General features: G+C 45.8%; 1 protein-coding gene across 10 annotated transcripts in view; it reads right to left on the reverse strand.

The window, feature by feature from the left end:
- Positions 1-25,362, reverse strand: part of GBF1 (golgi brefeldin A resistant guanine nucleotide exchange factor 1) — a 129,040-nt gene that overhangs the window by 46,631 nt on the left and 57,047 nt on the right. For all 10 annotated transcript variants that reach the window (XM_089780021.1, XM_075934542.2, XM_075934539.2 and 7 more), the window contains exons 4-6: positions 6,995-7,126; positions 757-875; positions 41-149 (exon numbers count right to left, since the gene is read on the reverse strand). In XM_089780021.1, the coding sequence (XP_089636147.1) occupies positions 41-149; positions 757-875; positions 6,995-7,126 (360 nt within the window). The remainder of the gene's footprint in view (positions 1-40; positions 150-756; positions 876-6,994; positions 7,127-25,362) is intronic.

Here is a 25,362-nt window from a genome sequence, read left to right on the forward strand (position 1 = left end):
TTGGGAGCTGCCACCATGGGAATACGAAGAACCAACCTACCACTGAGCCTCATTTCAAAGCATATTCGGAAGCAGGACTGCATGATCTCACACACTGACTCGTTGGTGAGATGGGCTCCCACAGGCGTAAGCAGCAGGGTCCTCAAAACCTGCAAAGAGCAAAGTTTCAATGCAATGCTGTTCCCCTGCACGCCTGAGACACAGGGCAGGTCTGCGTGGACCTCAGGAACCGCTGCCTTGAGTGAGAAGAGGGGGGAGTCACTTCCAAGTGCCACGGGACTGCTCACTGCGCTCAAGCGCAGAACAGCTGGACAGCAGGAGTGACGGGCCGGCTCACGGGCTGAGCACCTCACATACTGCCCAGCACGTGGGCTCCGTAGCCCAAATGCAGATCTAAGAGGAACATAACTCTAGGCTGGTCTCAGAGCAACAACTTTCACCCCCTCACCGCTACCAAGCAAGCAGCTGGGCTTCCCGTCCCTGCTTCCCCCGCCACTGAAGAGGAACACACACAGGCGAGGATCAAGGCTGCAGCACATCCAGAACTCTTTACAATCAATTCATTTAAGCTTTTAATTATTTTCATTTGGAAAAGCTTTTACCCCAGGTACATGAGCCATCTGTTTAAAAATAAAGTCTGTCACTAAGCTCCCGCAGAGTCAAAACACGGCTCCCCCCCTTCCGCGTCTCCATGTAACTGGATCCGCCAGTGCCAGGCAGCAACCATTATGGTAATTGCCACTTCTCTCTGCTTACCTGCAGGATTTTCATCAGGACGACCTCATCGCTCGCTGGGTCGGTGCCCACAAACCGGGCGTGTGTGACGGCGTCCGCCATGTTCTCCATTCCTTCAGCCGTGCCCTCATGGCTGGGAGCTGCACGAGAAAACGAGGCGCCATGGCAGGAAAGGGAAACTGACAGGGAAAAGCCAGCTGCAGGCGGCCGCCTCTGTGGGGAGGCACTGGCCAGAGCTGCGGCATTTTCACGTGGCTTGGGGTGGACTCCTCTCCCTGGAGGGGCCACCCAACGGCCACTAGCATCAATGGGCCTTGCGTTGCTTGCTGAGAGTTTTCGGTACTGCACCAGGGCACCCTGCAAACAGGCAGTTCCCAGCCCAAAGAGTTGACGTGCGGACGCACTCAAGGAAGGGGAAAGGAGTAAGTGCCTATGCTGGTTATGACCCCCGGTAGGTCCTGCTTTGGTTAGAAGGTTATAAGGCTACGCCCATTGTCCCCAAAACTCCCTGGGCTAGCCAGTCAGCTGGTAACCGCGCACCACTCCACATCCCATGGGGAGAGAAAAACGTCGACATGTGGAACCAGTTTCCATTTGTGAACTCACTTCTGCGGCAGGCACAGGAGTCTCTGCAGAAGCTTCAGGCAGGAGGGCAGAGCGCTGTAGCTCTGCTCCCGGGAGCAGGGGAGGAAGAGGAAATGGGCCAATCTCTCCCAGGGGAACAAGGAGAGACAGACGGGCCCTGGCTGAGATACCAGAGCTGCAGCCCTCCCACTTCCATCCGTCATCAAGGCCCCGCTCTCCATTTCATTCTCTTCTATCTGCAAACATGGGTGCAGCTGAGGGGGACTTCTGGACAGGCCTGTTGCCAGTAACAGTATCATGTGCCACATTTCAGTGGCTTCGGGAAAGCTGCCCCTGGCTTTGATTTCATTCTCACTTAAACAATATTGCACTGAGTAAGACTCTTGTTACCATCCTAACCAAACAGTCATTAGACAAACTCACCACGAGTTAATACCTCGTTAACTGGGGACAGCTCCACGAGCTCCGGCAAACGTGCACCCTGCACAAGAGCCATGGGTGCAAAGGGCCCGGAGCATTTAGCAGAGAAGGTGCAGCGGGCCCTCTCTTCAGCTCTCGCAGTGTCCCCACCTCAACTGCTCAAGTCTACATGCTAAAGAGAGTCTCAGAGGGGGAGCCGTGTGGGTCTGCAACTTTAAAAGCAACGAGCTGTCCTCTGGCACCTTAGAGACGAACACAAGTATACACCGAGTTGTGAGCTTTGGTGGGTAAAACCCACTTCCTCACACAAAAAGCTAGTGATGTTATATATATGTGTGTTCGTCTCTAAGGTGCCACAGGACTACTTGTTGATGCTAAAGAAAGTTGTTCTTGTGGTGTGCCAGACCCTCCACGTCCCATCACCGAGAGCAGGCTCACCAGTGCTCTCCAGGCTCCAAAAAACCACTGCACAGGAAACATTTTTCACAGCTGTGTGCATGGCAAGGGATGGCACCATGCTATGTAGCAGCCTACCGCCTGACCAAGCATGGCTGCTACCGGCAGAGGGGCAGCAGCGCACCAACAGAGCATGCATCCCTGTCTTGGGTAGCGCTCGCCTTCCGCGGAGGGGTTTGCTTTACACATTTGGGCAATGCTTCATACAACCCATCACGCTGTCAAATCTTATTGATTGCTCGTGTCTGACTCCATCGGTGGCATCCCACTGAGCACTGACACTTGGGGGCAAAGGGCCGCACCTGAACCTCAATGTTAGAGAGGTGACAGCCGTTTCTCTCTGGCTTACAAGGAGACATTTCACTGCATAGGATGTACAGTGGCTTCGACCATTGCTGCCACCTTCTCAGCTCCGCGCAGGATAGACCCTAGTGCAGACAACATGGTCACTGATGGCGTTGCACTCCTTGGAGCTGGGGTAGGCAACTCTGTGGTTTTCCACTACTAGCTCCTCTCAAGGGATTCAAAAAACTCGGGTGTCCTCTCAGCAGGGACTCTAAGGGAACGGGAAGAATACACTTCAAACATCTTAATAAGCAAACTCTGCTGTAGCTGCAAAGAGCAATGGAACAGAGAGGGTGTTTCTAAGTGACTCGCTGTAAAATCAGGTAGCACACCCAAAGTACAGTTGCCATAAGTTAATCTCATCACTCCCACTGATGTGAAACAATAGAATTTGTTTTTATTTTTAAAACATGAGACAATGTAGCATGTAAGAGTTAAGAACACAGGAAAAAAAGCTTAAAGGCCTACCCACTTGTCCTATTGTCATAGCACAGCACGAAGAGAAGTCCAAGAATTGGACTAATTAGCTAGTCATTATTGGTCAGACTGCTGTACGGGGTCTTAGTAACAAATCCTAGAACACTAGAACTGGAAGGGACCTCTAGAGGTCATCAAGTCCAATCCCCTGCCCTCATACCAGGATCAAGTACTGTCTAGATCAACCCTGACAGGTGTCTGTCTAATCTGCTCTTAAATAGCTCCAGAGATGGAGATTCCACAACCTCTCTAGGCAACTTATTCCAGTGTTTAACCACTCTGACAGGTGGGAAGTTTTTCCTAATGTCCAAACTAACCCTCCCTTGTTGCAGTTTAAGCCCATTGCTTCTTGGCTTGGACACAGACATCTCTTAGGGGAGGATTCAGTAAAAGGAGATACTCTGTTACCCTAGTGAATAAAGTGTACAGGCAGGAACTGAAAAGAAACAAACAAACAAAATCTCAAGGTAGACAACTAAATACTGACAAAAATAACACATGCTAGAAGTCTAAGTACTGAGATGGGTTAACGTCAGCTATTAAATGAGGATGCGGCTATAATAGGCATCACAGAAAACTGATGGAATGAGGATAAGCAATGGAAAATGGTAAATACATAGGAATGAGAGCAAGCTGTGTCGGTGGGGGATTGGAATTATATCTTAAAAAACAGAGTCACATATGAGAAACACCTTAAATGAATCAAATTAAACCACAGAATCTCTATGGGTAGAAGTTCTGTACTTGCGTAACAAAGAGCATAGCAGTAGGAATGCGCTACCTACCACCTGAGCAGGGAGATGATGGTGAAATGCCCAGAGAGATTAGAAAAGCTACAAAAACAGAAAAACAGTAATACTGGGGGATTTCAACTCTCCCCATATTGCCTGCGTACGTGTCACCTCAGGACAGGATGCAAACGTTAATATTGTCTAGACATGTTACGTTTGCTTCTTGGAGCAGCTAATCCTGGAACCCACAAGGGGAGCAGTGATTCTTGGTTTAGTCCTCAGTATAGCCCAGAATCTGGTCCAAGGGGTGAATATATACCTGAAACACTAAGTAACGGAATTACATTTAGCATCCTTATAGGAGAGTACATGTAACTTCACAAAGGGGAACTACACAAACATGAGAAAGCTAATTAAACAGAAATGAAAAGGAATAGTCACAAAGGTGAACGTCTGACACTGCATGGAAACTATTGATCAAAAAAATACCCCAAGAGCTCAAATGAAATGTGCTTCCCAAATTTTAAAAAAAGCAGGAGGAGGAATAGCAGAGGAAAAGAGCCAAAAGGGATTCCTTTAAACAGCGGAATCAAAGCCTATTGAAGCAAATAGAAAGGAACATACATTCTGGAAAGTCAAGTGTCCAAGTCAGATTAGGCAGGGCAAAAAGAATGTTAAGAACAAGTAGCAAAAGGCACAAACATGAATAGCAAAAATTGTTAAGCAGGAACTCTGCCAAACGGTCAGTGAGGCCACTGGATGATCAAGGTGCTAAAGGAGCTCTTAAGGAAAACAATGCAAAGACAGCCCAGCACCTCACTAGCTGGTGGAGATTCCTTCCGAGAGAATGAGAAGTGTGTGTTGTCCATGAGGAGGAAGAGGGAGCTCAAACATAGTCCATCTCAAGATACTTGCTCAAGCCCTTTGTCTTAAATACATCAACCCTTCTACTATGTGCTGGTCTTAAACCCCCAGGGCAGAGAACAGGCAATCTGCTCCCAAACAGATCTAATGAATGCCAATTTTGGAAAGGGTTCTGGTCTGGTCATTCCCGTAGCCAGATTCAGAAAGCACAGCAAGCAGCAGACACAGTACATTTCCCCAATCTCTTCCGTTTATCATCTGGAAAAACTTGCTTGTTAAGAAGAGTTTTACACTCTGTGCATCTTTAGATTGATACTCCACTCCAGCACAGGAACTAAACATCACAAAAGGCAAGATAGAATGCCAGGGCGTTAATATAACAATGCAGCCCCAGCCAGACACTCAATCAGCACTGTTAATCCCAGCCTCTTTGGTGTCTGGAGCAGCACAAAAGGCAAGGCCCTTGCAATCACCACCTAAAGCAATCACTGAAAACTTGAATTACAGGTGTTGTTCCACAACAAAAACCAAAGGATTCTGTCATTGCCTGGGAAAAAAAAATCCCCCACACTATAGAGATGGCCTCTTGTCGGGGAGCGCTGGTGTGACCTGTAAGCTAATTAGGAAGTTAAAGAATGTTGTCAAACTCTCATTCATTTTTTGTTTAGCTTTGTTCAAACAAACAACTGAAATCCTAAACTGCCTTTAGCCATTTAAGCAGCCACCTTGCTGACTGAAACACAGTGTGTGTGTCTCCTGTATGGGTGACACTACCTGTTAAAACACAAAGCTAAAAGTGTATCTGACATTCTGGTCCTCCTTTCCAATTCACAAGCACACTGTCGGTATTGTGTAACAGTGTTCCTTGTAAACTGTGACCTTGTGCAGATGCTCAGGAGAGATTCAAATACCACCAAGCTCATTAGCAGAGTTTCTAATAGCGGTGTATGTTCACATATGCCTCGGTACATTTAAAAAAATTTATTCTGCACATGGACAGAAAAAATCCGCATGTGGATGGAAAAGATTAGCGGGAACGTCATGTACTCTTTCTACTGGGCTGCACTTTCCAAAGGTGCATGTGCCAGAAATGCTTTATTTGTTGTTAATGCATTTATTGTCCCAGTACAATTACATAAAAAGTTTGGTGACATCCCACCATTTAAGCATATAATTTTATTATTACACACCACTGCAGAGAAACAAATACACCATCCAGAAGAAAAAGACTGAGATGCCGATTTTAATAGGTCACAAAGATACCGGTAATAACTTAGCATTTTTTTCGTAACTTGAGGACTATGTTTCTTTTGCTGAATTGATGTCTAGATTCACCTACAATACCAACCTTTCGGGTAACAAGAGCCTGAAACCTAAGTAAGCAGGAACTGCCATTTGTCACTAGATTCCAGTGCCACAAACACTCCAACCTATAAACACCAGATGCATGATAGAGCCTCCACTTCTGTCCATCCTTAAGTTGTAATGCTGGACTTCTTCGTTCCAACAATCTCTCTGCCACCTCAACATCTAGCATGTTCTGCTAAGAGTGCTCGCTGTGATTCTCAGAACACAATTCAATGCATATAGCCACGAGGGGGTGCTAAAGAATAATGCAACATGCACCACTCTACCCCTAATCTAGTGATGTTCTTAGTCTAGTAAGCACAGAAATGCAGTTTCAAGTTTCCACTGAACCCTAATCTCCCATATGGCTAATTTTAAAAATACTAGTGTCAAACCGATTTCCCCATCCCCACTTCCCCCAAGAAAAACTCTCTCTTTATTCAGGCAAGCAAAGTAGTAATAGCAAAATTACAGCCACGTCAATTGTGAGAAGTGACTTTTTCAAGAGATGACCAACGATGTAGTTGTAGGCCATAGGACAGGGACTGCACTATGTAAAAATCCAGACAGACAGAGACTCTGTGTGTGGTGTGTATGTGCGGTGTATGGGGGGGGGGGGGTTAACGTAACTCTTGCCCTCCCCACCATGTTTTATATTGTATGGATTGTTGTTCCTGTGTGTATTTCTATGACATTCCTAATACACTTCTAGATGCCAAAAATAAATATTCCAGATGCCTTGAAACGTCTGCAATAGCTAGAAAAGCCTACAAGTCCCAGAGCTATTTCCTACCATCTACAACCATCTTAGAGCCGTGACTGGCACTAGTCAGTGTCATAGGAACCACATTTCTAGAAAACCTACCACCTCATTTCCTAAGCATTACTGGAGATTCGATCATACCCAGAACAGCAGCCCATGCAGACTTCAGCCCTGAGAAGGCTGTACATATGCACTACCCCATGATCCTGGGACTTCCAGAGCATACACTTGGCTGGCATTTTTGGATATACCAGTGCCCCAAGCCCCATACCTATTAATGCATATGAGAGGAACTTGTTCACAGATGTCAGGGCCAACCCGGTGATGGGACCTGTAGTGTCTTCAGAACGGATAACTTCCAGGAAGGGTCGGAGAAAGACATTGGGCTCGATTTCCGAAAGCTCTGTAACAGAGAGACAGCACATGGTTACAAACATAGCTTATCAATGGCCAGATCACAGAACTAAAAGCCATTCGTGCTAAACACGGATTCTTGTAACGGTGAGTAAGCTGTGTGGGACCTTGATGGACAGCCACACTGACCATCCCTTTGGTGACTCGCAGTACAATGCGAGCCCGACCTACCTGGCAAACTCCACCAGCACACACATGACAATCTAAATCCTCACGCTGCCCGTTTGCTCATTAGTCTCATTCATTAAGTTGCATTTAATTTCCCCTCTTAGAAGCTGCCCAAGATCAGTCTCTCAGGGAGGAAGCCCTACAAATGGCTCATTACTCATTTCCGAAGATTGGAGGGAAGGTGGGGGCTGCTCCTAAAAATGAGCGAGGCAGAGTGAAGAAAGGGTTATGAAGCGCCTTAATTCTTATGCAAATGTAGTGATCTTCTAATCTAAACAGCTTTCTGAAGCCTCCTGTCTGAGCTCCCCTTGTAAGAGCACTATGTAAACACCACAGAGCTGCTGCTCCTTAGATTAATGCTTTAATTAATTGGCAGATATTGCAGTGTTTTCCTTGGATGCCTGTAATATGATCAAATTAGCCATCTAAAACCTGACTCATCCATCGCCATTCCCCCACAATATCCACTGTGTGCACAGTCTATTCACCATCACCTATAGAGCGAACGCATGTAGGGTGGGCGTGTCCCACTGGCTTGTACTGAAGCTAGTGCTCTCTAGACCAGTTTAACTGTGTCTAGGCAAGAGAAACCGAACCAAAACTATTTTAGCCACTTCCGCCTCCCCCCCCCCCCAACAACTTTGGTCCTCAGACTGTACATTTAACCCTGGAAGTGAAATGGGGGGAGGCTCTTCAAGATGAGTGATCCCTATCTCTATCCCGCTGGGGACCGAACACGCTCCCAGCGCCCTTGGCCCACCCCTCTGCTCTGCAGTGCCTTGTGACGAAGGGACGAGGAGTGGATCAACCACATCTCCAGTTCCTTCACTGCAGATCTACCAGATCCCTGGCAGATGGGAAGAACAGGTTTGGATACAGACAGGAAGCAAACATCTCCACTAACCGTAACCAGCCTCCCATTCTTTTGAGCAATGATCCCTACTGTATCCCACTGAGGATGACTAATAAGCAGTACCTAGTTAGGAGGAAGGGGTGGGAAGATGATGGCACCATGGAAGGGAGGATCACTGCATTGAGGGTTGTGCCCTCCCTTACTCCGTGCCCTCCCAGCTGGAGCCAGGAGTGGAACCGTGGCTGGCATCTCGGGTGGGGCAGAGGGTGAACTGGAGAAGGGGCCCGAGGCCAGGGCAGGAGGCAGGGGTGAGAGTGGAGCCGAATATCTGGGCTGCAGTGGAGGCCGACAGTCAGGCCTCTGGCAAGCTAAGTTCCCTGTAAGCGCTGCAGGTGCCTATTTAGTGCTGGGCGGGTGCTCAAGGACCCCGTCCAAGAACCTCATGGACGTCGATGTGGAAGTAAGTGCCGTGCATGCAGAGAGCCCTGTCTTGCTTGTGGTGGGGAGGGGGTGTAAAGCATCATAAACCTGATTGCACAGCGACGTTGATCGTCATCCCGGACCCACTCGTTACTGTACTCCCTGCTGGTGAAGAGTTTGAGAGGGTACCTCAAGGGTGTGGGCTGGCCAGACCTTGGGGTACAAAGTGGCTGACGTCTCTCTAGATGCATGCACAAATACTGCTGTGCTGCGCAGAGGGCTGCACCTAGACCAGCCCTGTGGCCCATCAGGTGCACCTGTGAGGATTGTAGGCTCACTAGTGGCAGGATAGTGTAGGCGGCAGGTATAGATTTTCACTTCAGTGCAGGCGTATATTTGCCGAAGGACTGCAGGTTGGGTCCACTGTAGGGATGTACTAGTGTAGAGCTGATTAACCAATAAGCAAAAGCTGAGAGGTTGATGCTATAGTCTATACGTGTTCCCCTCCCCCTTCGTGCCAGTACATTTCTTAGCAGGCTGGCCAGCAGCCCAGCTCAGTCCTGGCTTGTGCCGGGTCTGGGACCTACCCCGCTGCGGCTCTGCATTTAAAGTGTAGTAGGAGCCAGTGGGCAGGCAACCTGGCTCAGTTCCGGCTCGTGCTGGGTCCAGGAGCTCAGACCCCCCTGTACAGGGTCTGCTGCCACCCTGCGCTGCTGTCTCTATATCAGAGGCAGCAACAGGGGGCAACAGGCAGCCGGTCCATGAGGGGAGCTGGTTTTCAAGCTGGCTCCTCTTGCGAGCCAGCTCTTGCCTAGCACCCTGCGCTGCTGCCTCTGATACAGCGTCAGGAGTCTCCTCGGGAGTGGGGCCAGAGCGCACTGGCTGCGAGCCCCACCCCTAGGGACTATAGAATAGTCAAGTAACAGGTAAGAATTCCTGAGGTGCACTGACTAGTCAATTAACCGATATTTAACATCCCTCGTCTACAGTCTCCCAGCAAGTGTAAAGAACCTTCTGTCGTCTGGTTGCAGAGGCGTCATTCGCCAAAAGGGAGATTGGTCCTTGTGCTCTATACCTCATTAGAGAAGCCTGAGGAATGTAACTAGATTCCCTCCTCATAGCTACTCCAGTCACCACTGTATGCGAGGACGTAGCTGTGGAATCAACGGAGACCTGAAACATGGTCCTGAAGACAAATTTACCCTCCTCCAAAACAGCCTGGAAACAGGCACAATCTTGCTGATGCATCTTATCTGAAAAATCTACCATTTGCCTATAGTCCAGCAAGTCACACATGGCTATCAGCATTAGATAGCTCAAGATATGGACCTGAAGGCGGGTCAAGCCTCTTGCCCTCCTTTTTGGAAGGGATAGAGCATAACTGCTGTTGTCGGGCCTGTTCCTCATCTGCCTTCATGACCAGGCAGAGGAAGGGAGAACGGAAATTCAGAACCCTTAGGGGGCACGCTACCGCTTTTCTGCTCCCTTTGGGCTGGAGGCGCACGTGACTGTCGTATGCCTCACGATGCGTATCAGCTGGAGAATGGTCCTGTTGGTCAGTAGGGCTGCTATAGAGGACACTGATGCATGCAAGAGGATTAGTAGTTGGAGGTGGTGTAGGAGAGTCAACACCGATGGCATATGGGCAGCATTAGCTATTCTCTTGAGCAGCTCCTGAAACCAACCATAATTACCAGGGGCAGAGGAAAGTGGCAATGGCACAGCTGCATCCAGGGACAAGGGAACTCTCTCCAGATCTGTTGGTATCATCGGAGCTGGGCTGGCACATCTTCCAGACCCAGATCCAACCGTTTAGTTGGAGAAGGATGGGGTGGTGAGGCAGGGCATTTCTCTGGGACTGAGCGAGAGGCTTAGGAGATCAATGGAATGGGGAGCATTGTAGGAACACAACCAGAGGGAGGCAGATCTGACGTAGGAGAGGGTCCCTCTTCACAGGGGAATGAACCGAAACATGCAGAGCCTTCATCCTTTTCCAGGGCAAACAGTTTGTATGGCCCACGAACACATCCAATTCCCTACGTCATGAAAGGTACCCAATACACAGATGGAATCAGGGCTGGTAATGGGGCCTGTCTCATGACTGATGAGTCACACTGCACCACCAGAGCCAGAACAGGAGAAGTCGTGTGCAGTTCAGGAACTGGGACCAGCGGAGGTGGCAAACAAAGTGATGTCTTGCTGTTGGGTGCCTTCAAACAGCGTTTGTCAACCAGCGATATGAGTACCCTTAGGGATACCTGAGGGACGTCTGGGGGGTACGTCAACACAACTGAAATTGCAATGAGGTGTAACAGTTAATCCGAACTAAGTAGTTAGTTCGGATTAACTTCTGACTGATGCGTGTAGCCGCAGGCAGGCAGTTCGAACTAAGGGGATTTAAAAATGGCACCTGCCCGGGAACATGAAAATGAAGCCCGGGATATTTAAATCCCAGGCTTCACTTGCAGGTTCGAACGCCTACATTAGCCACCCTAGTTCGAACTAGGAGGCTAGTGTAGACATACCCTAACATATTAAAGCTGCTTGGCCACAAGAGCCAGATTTAGTAACAAGTTAGAAACCCTGCAACCACTTGCAGATCCTCTGGACTATTTCCAGTTATGAGAACACCAGAGCCATTCAGTTTCAGGTTGTGATTTTACACCGAAGTTACACACTCCAGGACAGCAGGATAGTTAGGAACTCTTACTCCTCATTGAAACACTTGCTTTTATCGCAAAGTTAGATCTCTCTTGTACAGGAAAAAAATAGATGCCACCCCACCAGTGAGCTAGGTTACATCATGCCACCTTCAATACCACACTAGAAAACATTCCTTCCTCGCCAAGCAACAGCGCAGTTCCCTGAGGGGAAGTCAGTCTCCTCCAGCCAGGAGGCAATCCCGCCCCATTGCACTCCAGCGCCTAGCTGGTGCCTCTAACTGCACCCCAGAAAGCCAGATGTATTAAGGCCACTCATTCTCCTGCATTCCTGGCATACAAGATCCAGTCCTTCTGTGGAGAGATTTCATCTCATTGCTGATACACTGTTGGCACATTCCTGATCTAAAATGCTCACATAAGCTGCTTTCACTGGTAGCTAAACTCTTCACTCCTGAGTAACTCTTATCAGGGTCGGCTATGCGTTCTAAATCAGATTAAATGGGCAAGAAAAAATAGTTTATGACAAGTTATTTCAACCTCATTTATCCACAGGACAGGCAACTGGAACCCAAACCACATGACCGGCCTGGCTCTTTCCTATGCAGCAGCTGTTACTCTTTGATGTCCTGCCTGAAGGAAGGCTGTTGAAACTTCTTTATTATGTGCATCTCATTGTAACACATACCAGACAACTCAGACAAGAACACAACATTTCCAGCGTAAGGCATCTTCCCTGACTAAGTACTCATGTTTATATTACAAACAGGTCTTTTGCTCATTAACCTGAGCAACCGGTAAAACTAACACAAAAATTCAGGTAATTCATCCATTTGTTCCAGGCCACCTGGTTTTTCCTGGTGGTGATGCACTCCAGGTCAGCCTCATCTGAAGTGTGTCCCTGGACAAATGTTTGTGCACGGTCTAGATCAGGAGCTAAACTCAAGTCACAGTGGAACAAAACATCTTATCTAGACCAGGCCTCTGGAATCAGCAAGAGGACTTCTACCTAAATCCCCAAGGAGGGGAGAAGATTGGGTTCTGCATGCACCCAGGCTGGCAGCAAGAGAGGAGGCTGAAGGACAGCTGGCAAGTGGGAGACCTCAGCATATTAGAGCCACGGGTGTGAACAGAGGGGTATGCGCCCATTCTCCCCCCCCCCCCCCCCCCGCCCAGACCAGGGGAGGGAGAGGGGTTGAAATGGGTTCTGTTGCTGCACGGCAGAATGCATGAGCTCATTGTGGGAATCTGCAGAAACAATGTTGTGAGGGAGAACCCTGAGTTTGTGAATCTCAGAAATCAATACTGCTCAATAATAAATGGGGATCTAACAGCAGCTTTGTATGGGGGCAGAAATAAATATGGGTCTAAAATGAAGGATGTCCCAGCTAATGAGGGAGAGCGGAGAGGTTAATGACCAGACCTTTTCAGAAAGTCTCTAAATACACTCTCCAAGTCTAATTCCCTGTGAATTAGTGCAGGCATTCAGGGGCCCTCCTGTGTTACTGAAAGGAGAAGGGTGCCATTCACAGCCACACATGAATGCAGGGCTACAATTACAAATGCAGTTTGACAGGGAGAACCCAGAGCTGTCAAGCCCGTTCTGTTTGCCTAATTTCATTACAATGGCACAAATGCTTTCATTTGTCAGACTGCAGCTTCATGTGTTTATCTCCCTTTCACTACACATGACTTTAACAAATCATTGCCTCATTGTGCGGGGATCTCAAGAGCCCCGCCAAACTCCAGATTTTATTTTGGGAGAAGGGGCCATAAGATAATCATGAACATTTGACACTCCTGGTGTCTCTGGTCAGGACACCTTTAACTCATTTAAGGGCCTGTCTCCATTAATGGTATTTAAAAGTCTCCCCCCCTTAACCTACCACCTGAACAGCTCTACCAATGATAGCAACGATGAACACTCTGGCTTAGACTAGCTGCCATGTTTTAGTTTTAATATCTGCCCTTCTTGAAGATTAAACAGCCTTTGATTTTTCTCATTAGTAGGTATTTGCCCTGGTACCCTCAACTAAAATATCATAAAAACACTCCAACATTATTCATACCATTACTCAACATGCTAGCGACCTGGCTGCAGTAGTCTGCTCCAGAGGTGGATGATTTTCAATGGCATTATCAAAATTTGAAGAAGTATTCACTGCTTTTTCTCAAGGAAAACAAATGCGTTAAACACCAACTGCAAGCTTGGAGCTGTACAAAGCACCAACATTGCTTGTTCCTACTCAGAAGTGCTTACAACATAGGAGATAAAAGATAACAGATGCATTTACAGACCACCATGCACATTTATTTGGATTAAAAAACCCTGTGGTGTTCTAAAATGATATAGAATTAAATGCAAGAGCCTTGTGGAAGAAAGAAGTTTGGGGTGGATTTTTAATTCCGAAGTTGAAGGAACCTGATTTAATTGTCACCTTAATAATTAACACACACAAAAAACAGATTGGAATCACAACGAACACTTTTCCATAAGCTAGAGTTGATATGCAATTAGCTGGATGTCATGTCCAACAGGCTCTCTTCCAGAATCAGGGCAGCAGTAAAACTGAACTGAGCAGCTATTTGGCATGGAAAGGTTGAAGGTCACTGGGAGAAGGATTTAAAATTAATCCTAGAGAGCTCTCTCTCGCCCTGTGACCTGAATAACTCTTCGGCGACTTGGAGGCTTTTCTTAATTAAGTCAACAAATCAATTACTCTACACTATACAACTGCCCAGTAATAATCTACCTGCACCATATAGACACTATTTCAGACGCCTAGGGGAATACTAAGAGACCTTTAAGAAGAGCAGTAGCCACCTAACCTAAAATTGAGTTTAAACATTGATCCAACCCATGTTTCAAAAGCTTTCCTCTTGTACCTCATACAAGGAAGAGGCTGTGTACCATGATCGAACAAACATCACACAACTATATTCCAGGAAAAGACACATAACAAACCAGGGCACAATGGTTAAGACTCACAGATACAAACTCTGCAAACTGCTTCACAAATAGATTTCAACCTCAATCTTGAAGAGACCAACTGCTCTGAGGTCAAGAAAAGAATTCCATCAAGCTGACCCTCTGATAAAATCTAGAGTACCAGTATTCTAGCTTTTTCAAAGACATCAACAGATTTACACTACCATTGGAAGCTAAGAGTACAAATGCCTCACCACCTATACAAGGAGCTTTGAAATTACCTTTCTCCACATATGCTAGTGTAAAACCCTATCTTCAAAAGTTTTTTGAAAACTTCCACTTTTGGAAGAGAAGTCATGTGAGAGACATGACCGTACAACCAACTTTCAGAGAAGATGGGTCTCCTCTTCACCTTTGCTCCAAAGAAAGTCTGTGAACACAATGGGCAAATCAGGCTAAAATTAAGATCTTCATGGGTACCCAAGTTTGAAATGGGGAAGAGGTGCCTGGAACAAGAGATGAGAAGCAGACTATATTCAGAAGGTGGCATATGCCAACATTAATAATAGTACCAACTCTCCACCCATCTCTGTACTTAACCTGAAATACCCTATCAGAGTAATTCAAATTCCTAGCACAGAAATGCTATCTACCAAGTTCCAACACCACGGTATTTTTCAGACTCCGTGCTCTATGCTGATGCCTGCACTGGTTCATTATTGCCCTTCAAACAGCCACTAGGGCTTTGACTACATCTCAAATGATGGGTGGGGACCTCAGAGCGAATTGGAACTCCATTTTAACGGGGTCACCAAGGCTGGCTTAGACTTAATTGGACAAGGGGCCAAAGCCACAGCCTGAACCCCACAACCCTGGGGCTAAAGCCAAAGCCTGAGCCATAGCCAAAGCCTCTTCCTGGGCCACAAGGCTCAGACTGAGTTTGGATGGGCTCAGGCTTTGGTCTTCCTTCCTGGGGTCATGCAGTAATTGTTGTTGCTCTTATACCCAAGAGCTCTACAATCATTTATCGAACACGGTATCAACCAGGCTGACAGTTTTCACTCTTCCGTTCTCATATGAGCGCACATAACAGTTTCTAAAGGAGACTGGCTCCACGCCTGAGCCCTGCAGGGCTCAAGAGCAGGGGGGCATTTCTCAGGGCAGGTTGGAGGGAAGGCATTGCAGCTGAAGCAATGTAGGACAGCGCAACTGTGGATGCAGCATAAAGCTTGGTCTACTCTAGGTATTAAGGTGGTATAAGGATGTTGCAAAAGAGTATGAAAAATCTATACCCCTGAACGATGCCGCTAAACAGAGTTAGCAGTGAAGTCAATGCTAAATCAATAGGAGAACTCTCCTGTCACCCTACCTGCCACCTCTCAGGGAGGTGGATTACCTACACGAACAGGAGAAGCCATCCCAGGAGCGCAGGTCATTTCTTTACTGAAGTGCTACAGCAGTGCAACTGTGCCGCAGCGGCATTTTAAGTAAACAAATGGTAGACGAGTCCTAAGAGTCCCTCAATTCAATCAGTATGGCTGGAGTAGATGAACTGAATCATTAGTGAACAATCAGTGCAAAAATGATCCAGCAAATTACAAAGTCTGTTCCCATGTGTCAAGGCCCCATGTCAGTGGACTTACACTTACCTTTCCTCCCAAGTAAAAACCAGGCACTAACTAAATAAGGGTCTGAATACCTTCGAATTCAGTAAAACGCTCTCTTTTAACTCAGGAACACTGCATGGCGGCTTTTAAAAAAAGGCAGAGACACAGCTTAAAGGCACTAAAATAAAAGCCATGTACTTCACAAGAGGCACTATCGTCTGAGACACAGGACAGCCATCTCTCCAGTCAGTCTCAGGTCAACTCACTGATACACACAACACATGAACCTCGCCTTACAGCAGATGTCTGGTAGTGGTTTACAAAAATACGGGCTTCCTACTACTTCACTTGGGGGCCAGCACTCGGTGTTTACACTAGCTCAGCTGCACCAACAAATGAAAAGGAGACAGGTAAGAAGTATTTTGCAAACAGTTTCTCATAAGTCACTACTGAAAACGATCGTAAAGCCCAGTCAGAGCGCACCTACAGCACAGATATGCTTCACGCAGTCTCTGACTCCAACTAACAGACTGCTTTGGTAGATTTCTTACACAAAGTAAACACACACAGGAGAATGGCTAGCCCCTGGACTGAACTTGCCCCAGCTCCAAGCTTCAGTGCCCATGGCCAGCCAATACCCTCTGAGGCAGTGACTTTCAACTCCAAATGCAATTACTAAATCAGACTAAACCAAAGCAAAAGCAGCCACCCCATGACAAATTCATCTGCCCATGACCAAACACTGATAGTTATTGATCTCGCTCCTGTTGTGAATTAGGGCCAGGTTTCTCAAGGTTTCCTCCTAATATGAGAAAAAGAGAGCAGCCACTCTAACAAGGCTAGCTGGGCTAAATGAAACCCATAGGGAATTGCATTGCACACTGCCAAGTCCAGAGGATGGACTGATCCATCCGTCTTACTGACAGCACAAGTTTGATGTGTGTCAACTTTAAGCACTCTTTTCCCCTTCTTAGAAAATTGGCACATGTCGAAGAAAGTGCAATTAGGTTGTAACACGCTACAGAACTCTATTCAGTCGCTGTACTTGTTCCACAGAGGTATTTTATACATGCTTTGCACAATACCAGACCCAAACTAAGCAGGCAATTTGAAAGCCCAGGAGAAATTAAAACTTCTCCTGCACCACTTTAAAGCACAGTAATTCTCCACAGCTTTTTGTGGACACCACACTATGAGTAGTTCTCTGATTGCAAATTCGTTGGGCTGTCAAAAGGAAAGCTCTATTGTTTCTGAAAGGCTGGAAAAAGAGAATTACAGTTTTATCATCAATTAACTATCTACCTGTTACCCTGTTCTATTTACGCCTTTCTCCTGGGAAGCACAGAAGCCGGGAGGGGGAAAATTAAAAGAAATCCAGGGGAAACAGATTCCAAACAAGCCAAGATACACCTGTATTCCTTCTGATGCCAGAGAATCTGAAAAGCATCAGGGAAGCAAACAAAACTCTAATAGCTAGCGAAGGGAGTGCAGAAAAACTTGATGGACTCAAATGGAAACAAAGGAGCTTCTTAATGGCATCATGTACTTCAGTCAGAAGTTGAGCACGCCTAATCATTTTGACTTTTACACAACTTATCTCTGGCAGAGTTGTAAATCATGAAGGAGAAGGATTGTGCTTTCTGCACCTTGTTGTAAATGCTAATGGCAAACATCAGTTCCATTAATTCTGTATAGCCTAAATACCAATATTAACTCTGCATAGATGCAAATGCGTGAGCTTCAGCAAAGGGAGCTTCAAAATACCTTAGAAACACCATGGCTCCAAATCTATGGAGGTGAACAAGGGGCATGAGAAAATGAAAGCAATGCTAGGCCGTCACAGTGGAGATCTACACAACTGTTGCCTTAAGGTGTTCCCATAATATAAAATGTTACCAGAATAAGAACAGTTTTACCATAGTAACAACTGCAGCGAGCATTAAACATGCAGCATAAAGTAGGAGATTCCAATTAAAAAGGGGATGGGCTCCTGAGCCTCACAAAGCAACAGGTAGACATTGCCAAATATTCTGAAAGATAGGTTAGGAAAGAAGGGAAATCTTCAGAGCCAATCCTAGGGGCTGGCGGTGACCTGGTGGTGGAGTGCGCTCATGTCAGGTTTGATTTACTCACAGAGCCAACAGTTCAAGATTTACTTTGCATCCATCTGAAACTGACGAGGCCTAGATACAATAAACGAATTGGTCTGTGCATTCTAAGCTTTCAGTTAGGATTCTCAACCATGACAGGGCATGTTACTTCAATGCACCTGCTTCTTAGTTAATACATAGGTCTTCCACTCCTCCCAGAACCAGGGCCACAAGGCATATGTGAAGAGTTTAAGTATCTACCACATCTTAACATGATCTCAAATCTGTGACTGTGATCTCAAATTCCATTTCCTAACAGAAGGTATATTGACTGAAACTTGAGCATGGACTTGAGCTTCCTGCAGCCTAGACAAAGGAGCAGGTGGGCACTGTATCCATTAATACCAGTGGCATTATCTTCATATTTAGATGCAAGGAATTACAATAATTCAACCCGGTTTACATCCAGCAGGAAGGGGTTTCCTAGCAAACCGGTAAAGAAGGTATTTTGAGATACTTAATTCTATTTGACTACTCAAGTTTAGTGAGGAATCAAACAAGATGCTGAGGCTTCACACACACATAAGTGGGGACTGAATACCTTGAATGGAAGGTTGGGACAGCAACTCAGAAGTGCTAGCTTCCAACCAGCTTCACACTTTGGTCCTGCGTGGCTTCAACTTAAGGCACCTGCTCTTTGTCCAAGAGCTTCTCTCTTGTAGATCTCCTGACCTCTTTAGAATGGGGGTGGCTGCACCAGTAGTGACAACAGTTAATGAGGCTAGTCTAGTCATCACCACGTTGTTTCCAGCTGAGCTTGTGGAATCTCCCTATCTCCTCGAGTGGTTTCATACAGCTGTTGTACAACAGGACTGTGTGGGACCCTGCAGGTGAGGCTTCAAAGGAGCAGCATCTAGCCATCACCAGCAAGTTACTGGAGAAGTGCAAGCGGAGCCCTACAAAGCAGTGTCATCCTTGTATTCCGACTAGGCCATGTAGGTGTGGTCTACTGTACAGAAAGCTACAGAGAGGACCTGCAGCATGGACTTGGTTACCCATGTAGTAGTAGAAAGCAAGGCAGGCTCTGATCTTTGCCTGGAGGAGATGATCAAACCAAGACAGCAGTATGTTGTTGGAGGGTCTTCAGTGGTCGGTACTGGTCGGTACTCTGAAGACAGGACTGATTCAGTGTGTCCCAAGCCACAAGTTGAAGTCCGCAGACTGTCTAAGAGAATCCTACTGTTTCCACTGGCCATGAGATAAGTACTGCTGTGTACTTTACATCATATGGAGAGAGGATGAAGGTCACAAAGGACTAGAATTTTGCTCTAAAGCAGCTCCATAAGTTCCTCTAGGAAGTTGATACGATTTCTATCTGGAGGTCTGCACTCCATTAGGAGCACTATTTCAGCCACTACCCAGACAGAAAGCCATACCATGTAGCCCATTGCCCACACCATCAACTTTTTGACACAACCCTTAGAAAGAAAGTAAATAGCCAATACACTCTGGCTGTGTCCAGACTACATCCCTTTTCTCAAAAAAGGGATGAAAATTAGACACTTCGAAATTGCAAATGACGCTGGGATTTAAATTTCTCGTGCTTCCTTTGCATAATAGTGGCCGCGGGTTTTTTCAAAACGGGGCTTTTCAACAGAAAAATGGCAGTTTAGATGGGGATCTTTCAAAAGTAAAACCCTTTTTTGAAACAAACTGTACTGAAGGTTTACAGGATCTTTCGAAAAAGGGTTTATTTTTGAAAGATCCCCATCTAAACTGCCATTTTTTGTATCGAAAAGCCCCGTTTCGAAAAAACCTGTGGCCACCATTATGCAAATGAAGCACGGGAAATTTAAATCCCGGCGTCATTTGCAATTTCGAAGTGTCTAATTTACATCCCTTTTTCGAGAAAACGGATATAGTCTAGACACAGCTTCTGTGAGGAGTGAGTGACAGATGCTCCGCTGGACACAAGGCATTGGCACTGTAACCAGTTTACCAGATGAAGTTAGTGGGGAAGGAGCAAACTATTTGCAATTATCTTTGTTGGCCATTAAACTCCTCCAGACCCACTACCCAGAGCAGCCAAATCTGTGAAGGTGCTCTGGAAGATCAACTCACTGTCCTTGTTCTGACTCATTAAGACCATCACTAACTGGTTGGCCAGCGTGCAGTCTGACTGACCTAAAGTGACAGCACAGTGCACACTAATTCACACAGACAAACAGGACCTGTTTGCTCAAGCCGTCTCCCAATTCACACACTTACATGGGTTTCCTCATTTTCCGTCCTTCCGAGGGCACAGAACTGCCCAGTCCTCCAAATGAATTCACACACACACATTTAACACACCAGCACACACAATCGCTCTGCTTTAACTGCTCAGCCTCAGCAGTTTTGCTACCATGTCCTTTGAAATAGAACCGTTTATTTCAAAATCCTGCTCAAAAACAAAGGAGAGTTGCCTTCAATTTTTTAAATCAAGAGACCACATCATTTTGGCCCTTAAGCGTGTACTGTATAAAGGTAAGAACCATCAGACAGTGACATGGCCTAGTGGAAAGAATAGACCACCAAGAATCTGGAAATGGGTTCTAATTTAGACGCGATCACTTTCACCTGCTGGACAACGTTGGGCAAGTCACATCACTTCTGCTTCAATTCCCCATTCTTGCCTCTCTCTCTAAAGTGACCCAGTTGGTGACATCAGGCCAAGATCCCACCCACTTGTTGTCTGAGCCTGCACAGCAAAGAACTCCTCTCCTACTTTCTCTGATACGCTGCATTTTTTCTGGATGTTTCTGGAAACACACACTTTGGAAGAGACATCGCAGAACAATTGGTCTATCCCCATCCCATATCCTCCCAATTCCACTGGGTTTGATACAAGGTATTTAGGGTTCCCAGTAATTTCATCAGCTTTCTAATACATATATTCTAATTGCAATATGGACTGTTATCGTGACCAGATGCAAACTTAAATGGAAAGCTTTTGTTGTTGTTAATAGTAGTTAAACCAGTTCAAGATCACAAGTCAGACCCCTCTCCCCCGCAACTGCAACTCATTAGTTAGAGTTCACCTTGCCCAAATGGGTTTCTAATCAAGGAAACACACAGCTATAGCAACATTAGCACCCAGACCAATCAGAACTTTTCTTTCAGTACATCAGTCTCAGTAACCCAATGGGGATTTTATTTATACACTGAAGAAGTACGGCCAACCTGGCAGCACCCCAGTTGCTCTGCCCCTGGCTTCCCCAATTCAGCTGCTGGTCAGTTTCAGCAGCGGCTGAATCGGGGAAGCTGGGCGCAGAGCAGCTCCAATTGTCCGGCTGCCCCAAGCACTTCCAGGTTCCTGATGGTGCCGGACCATCAGGAGTGCCGGAGCATTGGATGCTGGACTAATGGAGTTTTACTGTATTACCCAGGGAAACAAGGTCTCAATCCTAGAAATCCACAGGACCACTAACTAGCTGGAAAAGATGCAGAACCTGCAGAATAGCTGGGACCTATGGCTCAAGAATCAGAATTAAAATACAAAGAACTTGAAAAGATTCTGTTGAGAATAGGATATGCAGACCTGTTAATATTCAGAAATGATTTTGCTTAGTTTTGAGGCCATTTGTCTGACTCTAGGTAACAGAAGAATTTGGAAGGCCCTTCCAAAAATTTGGGATGAAATCCCAAAGCTCCGAGAGAGCAGGCCCAGCACCTGTTTTCCTGAACAGTCCATTTTTTTTATGTTGCATACTTTACACAGAAGCTGCATTATTCCGGCAAAGCTGAATTCCAGCCAAAAGTACCCAGTTAATGTTTTTCACAGCCCCCAGCCTCCTGGTGATGGATGACCGTTTTATAATGAAATACTTTATGCTCAGTCAACTTACAAATAACGGATGTTTTATCACACTGAATTAAAAATTGACAGAAAAAAGAGAGCAGACAAGAGGAGCAGTGATGAACAGAAGAGCTGTTCCTAGTAGGGCCGAGAGGAAAAGTGATGCAAGTGATACTCCACATTAACTCTTTCGCTGCTCCATCTCCTATAACATGGAAGCACAACATAATCCTTCCTAGGAAAGTACCTACTACTTAGTCCAGTTTCTGACTAGTCTGAGACACGCAAGTAGGCCAGACAGAATTCTACCCAAGCGCTTTGGTCTCTTAAAGCAGACATCTAAACAGGAGAGTTCCACAGATTTCCTAAAAACCAATGCTAGGGACTAAGCTAAAAAAAAGGAGAAGCTCCTTAAAACACTGATTTCTTAACTCCTGCTTCTACCACTGCAGTATTAGATAATCTTTACTTTGAAAACCCTCAACTGATTGTGGGGCTTCCTCCTCCAATGACAGGAAGTGCTACCTATCTCTGCAGCCACAGTCTCACCAACCAGCCACTTTCTTGAACAAGTACCCAAGAAAAGCACCCAAAATGCATTTCATGCCCAAAAACCTAGAAAAGTTCCTAAAGATCTGAAGTAAGCCAACCAAGGCAGAGGTGGAGATTTCAAGGTAGTTTCTACCTTTAATAGAGAGGTGACAATCACACCTCTTCAACTGGAAGAGTAAGGATCTCTGAATTTTGTTTACTCCAAAAGCAAACAGCTCTGCAATACTATTTACACTAATAGTGTGGTCTGTTATACTATTCACTAATGGAAGCAATTCCCTTCTTCTCAGCACCATTATCCGACAATACCGTAACAAGTGAAAGCACACCTTGCTTGCACTTCATCACCCTTGTCAAAGAAGTTGGCACAAAAAACCTCAATTTTCTTACAACACTCCTCAACACAAATATACTGTGGAGTCAAAGGAACTCAAGCTTTTTCCCACCCAAGAACTACAGCAACAGCTTGTCAGAATCTGAGGGGCTCGCGTTACCTAGAATTAAAATGGAGCAAGATGCTTTGGCTCTCTTGTTTAAGAGGTGCACTCTGCAGAACTCACAGCCCTACCATAGAATCCTCTGTCCTTTAGCCACATATACACGCATCCATTCAAAAGATGAGCCAAGTTACATACACTGAAGCCACCTCAGCTATACTATAACCACCCTGATCGCCAGAAAAATGCAACACTACCAACAACAATATTTATTCTACTGCGTAAAAGGATTACTAATATTAAACATGTTAAGATTTTACTGGCAACAGAGGCTCCTCCCCCACTCTCAGTTGAAAGCTGGCACTCAATGAATCACACCAAAGGGGGAATAGGGTTTCCAGCACCTGCTTCAGCTTTTTAAGTGTCCAATTCAAACTGCTGTGACCTGGCAGCAGACAGCCTGAAGATGTGGTTTTCCAGCTCTGCGAGGGGCTCAACCTTAACGGAAAAAGAATCCAAATACAGAATTGAGTGAAAAGAGCAGCAGCAGACAAAGAAGGCCACATGACCTACAACAGTACAGCCAAAGAGAAAAGCAGCTGAAGAAAAGTGTGCCACCAGGTCCCTACGCTAGAACTGGATGGAGTATTCACTCCCTGCCAAAGACTGCTTAATAGTGGGCACTCCTAAACATGCTGCTTTCCACACTCCTGCGTGCAGCAGTTCCGTAGTTGGGGGAGTATTTTTATATAACATGTCAATTGCTCTGGAATTGTTCAGAATGTCAAGTACCATATATGTGTAAGTTATTACTGAAATGGGCTTAGATTTGGGCTCCCCCTCCTCAACCCACGTAACTGAAAGTTTCAAATTTAAAGTTACAAAACTCCATAAACCTCTTTAGGTTTAGGTTTAAATAGTTATGTTGTGGTGTCCGTGTATTCTGTATTTTATTCCAACACATTAATGGGAAGGCTTCCAAGTATAGCTCAATAAATATGCTGGTAACATGAAAACCTGCTTTAAAGAAATGCCACTCCCACCCTAGAAATAAAAAATACCAGCAGCATACTTAACAAGGGATACAAGAGGCAACTGTCTTCCTCGGACAGGAGAAAGGCTGTACTCTTACAGCACCGTATGCGCCAAAGAGTGGTAGTACAGGATCCCGTCAGTCTGGTGTACGCACAGTTTTTGTACCAGGTTATCTATTTTGGTTAGCGATGGGAGTTTACGGAAATAGTGATGGTGGTACAATCACCAGCCTGCATGCAGTTACACTGGTATAGGGACATTTATACCAGCATAACTGCCCCCACATGAGATAATTTGTACTGCTTTAACCATTCCAGTAAAGCTGCACAACTTATTTGCAGAGTGTTTGTAGCCATATTGAGCTATCAGAAAGAAACAAGGTAGACGAGACAGTTCAAATTGTGAATAAATAAGCCCTTAGCGTGTGGAGAAATGGAAGGCTACAGGAAACATGGTATACGAAGGTTTGTAGAAAAAAGGAAAATTTGTAAATCTTTGTTATGTGAAGAAAACTAATGAGTTTCCCCCAGCACATCCTACCTATCAACCACAATTTACCTTCTTCATTTTTTGTAGTAAGCTCACTAAAACTTAAATCTGGTCTCTGTCTTTCAAGACTACTTTTGACCTTAACTATCTTCCTCATTTTCCAAACATCCTGAACGACTGAAACAGAGAAAAGCCACGGAATGGGGAAAGGGTTAAAGCCACAGCTGGGAGAGAGTTTCCCTGGAAAATTGGAACACATGCTGAGGCTGTGACTAAATTTCACACTAGTCCTGTGAGTACAAACATCCACAACTGTGTGCGTCTGAGAGAGACTGAAAAAAAGAAATGCCTCTTAGACATTTGCTTCACCTGCTGGGTTCTTTCAGAAGGATGACATACTTCTGGGAATGCCAGAATCCTTTGCTACTCACTCCATATTTCAATCAAGGATGAGGTGCTGGAGAAAGAGGGAGAATGAATGGGAGGAAGCAGTCTTCCTTTCCTCCTGCTCCGCTAGTTTTTCTACAAACATACTATAAAGTCAAAACCATAATCTGGAAGTGGAGATCCCATTGCTTAAGATTAGATATGCCTCTTCAGAGACCGCATGAACCAAAAGACTAGCTGCACCTGTGCCATACAAGTACATGAAGAGATAAACTGACCACAATGACAAAGTTTGTCTATACTAATCATATATATTTTTCAACATCAACCTAACATTTTTAAACATTAGCAGACAGGGTTTAATCACTTTAAGAAGTGTTAGCTTGTCACAGGCAACCTTGGGGAGAGCCTACAGTTGATCGGAACCAACTAACACAGTTGTGGGGGTTGGGAAAGGGAGAGAAAGGCTGAAAGTGCTAGTCACTGAAAAAAAACCAAAGCAGACTGTGGTTCTGAACCAACAACGGACAAAGCTATACTGCAGCCCCTGGCTTCAGGGTTAAAATAATTGTGCTATTACTCTGCACAGATTCAAATTGGTGAAGCTAACTCGGTTGGGACAAGGAATCCTTTACTTGTTGGACCAAACAGGATGGAGCTGCTGCAGGTGTGTCATGCTGCCGCTTGTTCTTACACATTCACAGAAACGGTAGGAAGGTGGAGCTCTGTTATCCCCTCCTGCAGTGAGAACGCAGGTGGA

Source organism: Pelodiscus sinensis, chromosome 8 (genome assembly GCF_052426305.1).
Source record: "Pelodiscus sinensis isolate ZL-2025 chromosome 8, ASM5242630v1, whole genome shotgun sequence".
Taxonomy (NCBI): Eukaryota; Metazoa; Chordata; order Testudines; family Trionychidae; genus Pelodiscus; species Pelodiscus sinensis.